The following is an 8,447-nucleotide window of genomic DNA, read 5'->3' on the forward strand; positions in this document are numbered from 1 at the left end:
TGTCAAATTCCACAAATCTGACACAGAAATGCTTCACATGCATGTTTTGGGACAATATCACACATTTACACTTTATTATTATTACTGAATGTCTAGAAAATGTGAGAAATAATCCCATTTAAATCTTGCATGTTACGGTTGAATGAGTGATGATGCTATCCTGTGACTGAAAGTGAATGCAGAGTTTCATCTAGAGCGTGTTTTTAATGTGTTGTGATGAGCAAACTCAGATTGTTATGACTGCAGTTGGATGTAAAAAGACAAGTTTAGCTGTTGGTGAATTGGTGTTTGTTTTTAGGGTCTTTGTTTTAAAAAGCCTCCTTAGTTCCACTGGTATGACTTATTGGTAATAAAATACTCAGATAGATCATTAAAATGATGAGATTTAGCCCCTCTATCATGATGTAGCTTCACACTATGATCACAGACTGCAGGAAGCAGTTCATTTAATGCTTTATTTCCACTGAGGTAAATGTAGAGTTGACTCAGACACAATAGAAGCTTCACTGCAGGAGATGCAAACAGACTGATGTGCTGAGTGGAGATGGACAGATGGACGAGTGCTCTTTTACAGCCCTCTCTGCGCCCTGTGTGTGTGTGTGTGTGTGTGTGTGTGTGTGTGTGTGTGTGTGTGTGTGCGTGTGTGTGTGTGTGTGTGTGTGTGTGTGTGTGTGTGTGTGTACGCTTGGTGAAACACTGGCAGAGCATTGATGCCAAACTGGGCATCTGGTCTGTGGACACTCACAGGGATAGAAAAAAAAAAAACAGTTTCTGCTCTATCCTAAAACTGTGGAATGAAACAACACAATGAAAGGAAATGTAACACGCACACACACACACACACACGCACGCACACAGTCAGTAGTGAATATGAAGGGATGAGGTAAGAAGAGAAGCTAAAGTGAGATTAGATGAGTTGAGCCGTGACGAGATTCAGTTTTGTGAGAATATTCAGAATTCTGACTTTGATATTTCAATAGTGTTGGGACTGTTAAAATTCTAGAATTATGGATTTGCCATAAGAATTCCGACTTTGACCTCAAAAATCTGGATTCAATCACAAAATTAGATTTGATTTTAGAATTATGCATTTATTCTCAAAAGTCTGTATTTAATCTGCATTCTCGATTTTATTTCAGAATACTGTATTTATTCTAGAAAATTATGGATTTAATCTCACAATTTATTATTAAATCTATAAATTCTGGATTTAATCTCACAATTTATTATTAAATCTATAAATTCTGGATTTAATCTCACAATTTATTATTCAATCTATAAATTCTGGATTTAATTTCAAAATACTGGATTTATTCTTAAATTTCCGATATAATATCAGAATTCCAGATATAATTTTAGAATACTATATTGATTCTAAAAATTCTGGATTTAATTTATTTTTGTTAAATTAAATATATCAATTCTGGATTTAATCTCAAAATTCTTGATTTGACCAAATAATTCTGCATTTATTTTAAAAATTATTGATTTTAATCACAGAAGTCTTGATTTAATTGAAAATTACTATATATTTATTCTAAACATTCTGAATTTGAGCTCAGACTTTTTTGATAAATCTATAAATTCTGGATTTAATTTAAATATTTGGGATTTAATCTAATAATTTTATAAACTGACAGCAGAGTTCAGATTATAATCTTAGATTTCTTAAACTATCCACAAGCTCTTTCTGTAGATTTCTGTTTGTATATTGTGAAATAAGGAAACAATGTGTCATGTGACTTCTTTATTTTTATACGCGTGTCTGTGTCAGACTTTGAACAGTGTCCTTTTCTACGTGTTTGAGCCCTGCGGTTGCCATGGCACCTGTTGCCACGGTGACAGGGCTGTAACCTGAGCCGTCAGTCAGGTCGGACAGGTAAGTGAGTGTGGATTGGGCTGTACAAAGGTAAACAGAGAGAAAGAAACGAGAGCAGGAACTAGAGGAGGAACCGGAAAGGAAAAGACACAAAAACCACTGAGTGTTCGTCCATGGAGGCCGAGAGGGACCAGTATGAGAGGGACCAGTATGAGAGGGACCAGCATGAGAGGGACCAGCATGAGAGGGACCAGTATGACGACCTGTTTACCAACATCTGTCTGGACGACACAGGTAGAAACATCAATTTATTCTTTCCTTTGCTTTAAAATCTAATGTAAAAGTCTCTTCCATGTCTCTCACCTGAAAATCTACTTTTAACAAGTTCTAATGAACTACGACCGGGCCTGCGGAACGTCTCCATGCCAAATAGCACATACCACGTTCCACGTTGAAATGACTCGGCTCCACCAAGTAAAACAAATGAAATTGTGCAGCGTAAAATGACATTCTACGTTGAATTGCCTTTAAAACGATATATCACACGACTATGTTCTGATAAATTTAGAAATTACCAGAAAAGGGGGTGGGCCCCCGTCACGCCGCGCTTTCAAAAAGGTCTCCAAGAGGCTCTTGACCTTCGCTCATAGAATGTCTACGTCATATTACAGCCTGATTCAACGAGCATTAACGGAGGAGTAGTTCTTAGAAAAATGGGCCGTAGCACATACGCAGTAATGGGCCTCATTCATATATTTGTGTGTCAATGATTTGGTACCAACAACTGTCGCAATATTTGACTCACAAATAAATGAGAAATCGACTTTTATGGAAATTGCCTAAAAAAGGAGGAGTTGTGCGAGGCATTATCATCATCTACGTTGAATTACCTTTGAAGCAATATATCACATGACTATGTTCCCATAAATTTGAAAATTACTGGAAATGGGGGGTGGGCACCCGGGCCCTAACCCTAATTCCCACTTTGAGGGGGGAAATCTGGATTCAATCTCAAAATTTTAGATTTTATCTTAAAATTCTGCATTTATTCGCTAAAGTCTGTATTTAATCTATAAATGTTGCATTTGATTTCAGAATTCTGGGTTTAATTTCAAAATACTGCATTCATTCTAAAAATTCTGAATTTCAGCTCAGAATTCTGGATTTATTCTTAAATATCTGGATTAAATCTCAGAATTCTGGATTTATTTTGAATATTCTGGATTTAATACTGGTATATATATATATATATATATATATATATATATATATATATATATATATACACTGGTGATACTAATCTTAGCAAGATCATGTTAACATTCAATTATAAGTATATTTGCTAAAAAAAAATGTTAGAAAACAACAATACATAAAAAAGTATAAATCACTAGTTCTTTATTATTAAATTATAACAAACACATTTTAGATATGAATAAAAGTCATAAATAAATGAAAGGAAAATGTATCGTTTTTAATCGATTATACAAGTAAATAAATGAATGAATCGCTGCTGTATAATGATGATAATAATGTTAATGATGAGTGGGGCGCCCCCTGTCGGTTACTTCCGGTAACAGTTGTTATTATCATCATCTTCAGCATCATCCTCATCATCATCAGTGTGATCTTCATCACTAGCAGCTTTACTAAACAAAAACGACACCTTTGTTGTTTCAGGTGAGTTTATTCATCGACTTTTAGTTTCCTTTTATATCGATAAACACCGATACCGGCTGTGATTACATGCTAATGCTAAGCTAAGGCGTAGCTGGGAACATTTAGTATACCTACGACCACAAGACGACGTGACAAGATGCCATAACTATGCGTAATATTGTGTTTGTAGGATGTTTCTGATCATACTGAAGTTGGATTTTAATGTGGCACGGGCTGGCTAACTAATGTTTAGCCGTGATGCTAATTATGATACGCGGCTAATAATAGGGGCTAGTACACGCGTTTTAAACACGTAAAAACACGTTTTTATCGTATACACAAACCACCCGACACGTTATATAAGCACCCTGCACATATGTGTGACATAAAAACAGTTATTAAACTATTTGCAGATAGCTCACTTCGCCCTTTGAGCTGGTTAGCATGCGGAGCTAACACGCATGCCTCTATTATCGGACACGTTTGTTTTGGGAGGAGATAGACAAACGTGGTCGTGTAATAAAAGTCAAAAGCGAGTATAAAGGTGTAAATTTGTGGAGTTTGATCTGTAATTCATCTCTGGCACGTACAATGTGCGTGTTAGCCATTAATGCTAAAGCTGTTTAGCTCACTTAGCTTTGGGCGTGGTGTCTGCACTCACATTATCCTTTAGTATCACGTTTTTAAAACATTCAAAGTGCACAAAACTCACGTTTTAACGACTTCTCGGGACTCATAAGAGCATCTTTGGCGTCGTAGAGGCGTTTATTAGACGTTAATGTTGACTTGTGTAGGCCTGCAGTGCTGTAATGTGTCTAATATAAAGGCTGGTGGCTGTTAAAGTGGATGAAGGGTTTATTTGGGGTGAAATAAATAATCTACGAACAAACAAAACTATACTAAATGTTGTTATTTACGTTTTTGAGTTTTGATGTTGCTTTATTTATAACATTAATTAGACAAAATGTGATTAAAATGGTCATATAAAACGTAATAATTATTAGTGTTAAACAGAAAAATCTGCAAAAAAAGAAAAAAAAAACAAGAGAAAATGTCTAATTAAAAAGGACTTCTCTACGGAAGCAGATTAGGGTCAATTTTGATGTAGAAAATAAGTTTGGACAAATCAAGAATTTAGTGAAAAAGACAAGATTAAAGTGAGGCCGTGGCTATTCATACTGAAACGGAACGCCCTCTCATTTGCCAGTTTAGTTGATGTGATAGGTGCACCACGTGACTTAAAGTTCCGTCAGTTTTATTTTAGCTCATATTTATTTTTAGCTACCCCGCTAACCCTTTTATTTTAGCCTTATCCCTAAACCAGAATTATTTTCTCTGTCAAAATTTGCCCTAATTCTCTTCTGTAGTATTCCTATCCTCTGTTCACAAACATATTGGGCTCTATAGTGACTGTGGTTCACACTACAACACAGTAGGTGGCGATAATGCACCTTAACGTTGGTGCTGGTCTTATCATTTATTTTTTATGTATTTTATACAAGTGTAGAATACTGTAGATATTACGTTGAAGGTTAAAATGTTTGTAATCAATTGGTTAATAATAAATGGCTCAGTTGTTTCTCATCGCTATTTTTGCTGACTAATGTTTTCTGTTTGAGTGACATCACATGATCAAACCTTTTCTAACATTCCACACTACAAAATAAGTCATAAAAGTATGTATGATTCGTGCTGATATCGTATCGGATCAATATCGGTTTCATATCGGAAGTGAAAAAGTTGTATCGGGACATCCCTAGTGATAAACGTCTGTTTGTGTCTCAGGGGACGGTGGACCTGCAGCCCTGTATACCAAACAGGAGCCCGAGCTCTTCATCATGAACTGTGACATAGATGGTATGTGGTCGTGTGAGTGTTAGCGTCACATATGAGTGTGTGTGTGTGTGTGTGTGTGTTAACAGGTGTGTGTGTTTCTTACAGGAGACTTGGAGAACCAGGTGGAGGTGGAGGAGAAGACGAGGTTAATAAACCAGGTGCTGGAGCTGCAGCACACACTGGAAGGTAGCATGCACACGCACACACACACGCACACACATTCTACTGGGTTCATGATGTGGAACCCAAAGGGGTTTTTATGTGTCGTTAGAACCAGTTTACTGTGTTTATCACGTATTACCAGTGGAACATTTACCTTTTGATAACTGTGCGCACGTTACTTTACTTTTGGTGGGAAATATGGACGATACTGTCTAATGTCAGCTATGGATTGACAAATATGTTCATGGACCTGCTGCAATGTGCTCACGTACCTTTCATACAGGGGTTCTCAACCTGGGGGTCGCAAGACACTGGGAGGGCGTCACCAGATGCCTTCAATAAACAGAATATTTTTCTAACAAATTAAGACAATTTTTGCCTATTTTTTACAGTTTTTCTGCAACTATACTAAACTTAACATATTTAAACCTACTTTCATCACTTTTTCTTGCCATTATTATTTTATGATTCCCATTACGTCTGACACTTCTACATTAAATTCCAAAGCCTTTTCTACACATTGTTTCTACTTTCTAGATATTTTAAGCACTTATAAACCCTTTCTACCACTTTTCCATATAATGTTGCATATTTTGACCCATTATTGTCACTTTTAACCTCTTTTTTAATATTTCATGCTTATTTAGGCCAATTTAACCACATTCACTATTTGACATACCCATTATTTGCCAGCTTAAACAAAATGTGCCAATATTCTGTTTTTAAACACTCTAATTTGCAACTTTTAACCAACATCTGTGCTTTTTAAAATCACATTTCACCACCTTTTCCTCCATTTTTGGTCACTTTGAACCCATTTTATATCTGAATAAAACATGTATTTACATCTTTAAGATGACTATATACAATATGGAGCAAATAATAAACTTCCCTGACAACAGTGGATATTATTCAGATGAATGAATAAATAAAAGTAGTTATCACAGATTCATAGAACAATTGAGAACCACTGCTCTAATAGATTTCAGTTTCTTTAAAAAAACAACAAATAATTCTATTTTAAAGTTTTGCCTTTTTTAAATGTATAAAATTAATTAAACAGTGTCTTGTTTTCCTTTTATTTATTTTCTAATGGACTAAAGTCACTGTTTTTTAATATTTATATAATATTAATAAATATTAATGTGCATGTGTTTAACCTGCAGGTTAACCTGAAGCAGATTTAACAGAAAAGTTAGTTGGTTTTTTTTGTGATTTTCTGCTCATTGTTTGTCACTTTTCTGAGAAAGTCGTAGATAAATAATACTCTGTGTTTTCAGATTTGTCGGCGCGCGTGGACGCGGTCAAAGAAGAAAACCTGAAGCTGAAGTCGGAGAACCAGGTCCTAGGTCAGTACATCGAGAACCTGATGTCGGCCTCCAGCGTGTTCCAGACCACCGACACCAAGAGCAAGAGGAAGTAAGCCTGCCAGTCTGCGTTTGGCCTCAAGTCGTCCCACCCCTTCAAAATAAAAGCAGTGATATTTGTTTCCATGAAGTGACTCTGAGCGTCAGGAGGCAGAAACGACCTCCAACCTCGGTTTTAGAATCAACACAGGACGTCCAATGAGTGCTCAGAGATCAGGTCGTACCATCAGTATGTCTATGAATGAAAGGCGTCAAACTGGGTCCTAGAGGACTGCAGTCCTGCTGCCCTAAAGAATCCCGTTTGAAGCCCTGATTATGTCTGATATGAGTCTGTCAGTTTGTCAGTATTTCTTCTACGTCTGTAGAAGCTCCTGAGCAGTGTTACTAAACAGAACATAAGGATTTCACATAAAAACACAAAACATTTACGTTATTCTTTTTGTTGTAAAGGTGCACTTTGAGTTCTAGTTAACGTCTTGTTTAAACTACACTTTAACGTCTCGTTTAGCTTTAATTTATTGAAATAAAAAGATTAAAATGATTTAAACACGACTCAAAGGCAGAAGGTTTAAGGTTTCTATAAAACTATATATACATTTTTTTTTCCAGTCTGGTGTGAACGTGTATACATGTAAATTAAGGACGGAAATCCATAAAAATAAGTCAATATAAAATGTAAATTAAAATCCCTAAAAATTAAGAATTTACAATGGAAAATAAAATTATGCTTAAAGTCCAACAAAATAAAGGATTTAAATGAATAAAAAAAGTTAAGGATAAAAATACATTAAAAATCAAAATTAATATAAATGATGAATTAAAATCCATAAAAATTACGAATTTACAATAAAAAATGAAATTAGGATTAAAATCCATAAAAATTGAGGATTTAAATTTTTTTAAGTGAGGCATTAAAATCCATAGAAAAATAAGGAATTAAGTGAATAAAAAACTTAAGGGTTAAAATCCATAAAAATTGAGGATTTAAATGAGTTAAAAAAGTGAAGGGTTGAAATCTATAAAAAAAAAAAAAAAGGGTTTTAATGAATACAAAAAGTTAAGGTTTAAAATCCATAAAATAAGAATTTAAACACACAAGGTGCAGACGTGGATTGTAAAAATAAGAGAAACTATGTGCGTAAAACCTAAATCTACATCCAGAATTAAATGTTTTACTCTCACACATCGATGATGGCTGTGTATGTAACACTGAGCCACGCCCCCTGCTGGACGAACACCTGTAAAACATCTTTCTAACTCAGAGCCAAGATCAGTGAATGAATCCATCGGACGGAGACGGTGTAGATATGCTGTAACTTATTTAGCTTTTTTATTTTATTTTATTTTTTAAAATATTGTAATTTCTTTGCATGCTGATGATTCCTGTACATTCTGTGACCTGAAACGTTACCTTTAAATATTCTTTTGTTTTAATAAACTCCTTAACAACGCTCTTTTTCTGCGAGTCTGTTCTTTGCAACACGATGTGAAATGGACAGGAAGTAACGCACATCTATCAGTGCATCCCTACTTCAAATGTTAGTTAAGAAATTTGATCATTCCAGCAGGTTCATTTTGTTTTTTAATATAAATATGTTAAAGTT

General features: G+C 35.0%; 2 protein-coding genes across 3 annotated transcripts in view; one reads left to right on the plus strand and one right to left on the minus strand.

Moving 5' to 3' along the window:
- Positions 1-4,264, minus strand: part of maml3 (mastermind-like transcriptional coactivator 3) — a 151,078-nt gene extending 146,814 nt beyond the window's left edge. Inside the window, exon 1 of the mRNA XM_028468185.1 lies at positions 4,191-4,264. The gene's annotated coding sequence lies outside the window, so the exon portion shown is untranslated. The remainder of the gene's footprint in view (positions 1-4,190) is intronic.
- On the plus strand, positions 1,855-8,294 carry scoca (short coiled-coil protein a). Of its 2 annotated transcripts, none has more exons than XM_028470020.1 (4): positions 1,855-2,113; positions 5,264-5,335; positions 5,420-5,500; positions 6,757-8,294. In XM_028470020.1, the coding sequence occupies exons 1-4, from the start codon at positions 1,993-1,995 to the stop codon at positions 6,897-6,899; spliced, it is 417 nt and encodes a 138-aa protein (XP_028325821.1). In that variant the 5' UTR covers positions 1,855-1,992; the 3' UTR covers positions 6,900-8,294. The 2 variants fall into 2 exon arrangements, with proteins under 2 accessions (XP_028325821.1, XP_028325901.1); XM_028470100.1 differs by lacking the exon at positions 1,855-2,113 and adding an exon at positions 3,354-3,499.
- Positions 8,295-8,447: the final 153 nt, after the last annotated feature.

This window comes from Gouania willdenowi, chromosome 1 (genome assembly GCF_900634775.1).
Source record: "Gouania willdenowi chromosome 1, fGouWil2.1, whole genome shotgun sequence".
Taxonomy (NCBI): Eukaryota; Metazoa; Chordata; class Actinopteri; order Blenniiformes; family Gobiesocidae; genus Gouania; species Gouania willdenowi.

Excerpts from the sequence above, each read along its gene's own strand:
- scoca (XM_028470020.1), top strand. The coding sequence starts at position 1,993 with ATGGAGGCCGAGAGGGACCAGTATGAGAGGGACCAGTATGAGAGGGAC. Across the intron at positions 5,336-5,419 it reads CATGAACTGTGACATAGATG|GAGACTTGGAGAACCAGGTG; the intron begins GTATGTGGTCGT and ends TGTTTCTTACAG. Across the intron at positions 5,501-6,756 it reads GCTGCAGCACACACTGGAAG|ATTTGTCGGCGCGCGTGGAC; the intron begins GTAGCATGCACA and ends CTGTGTTTTCAG.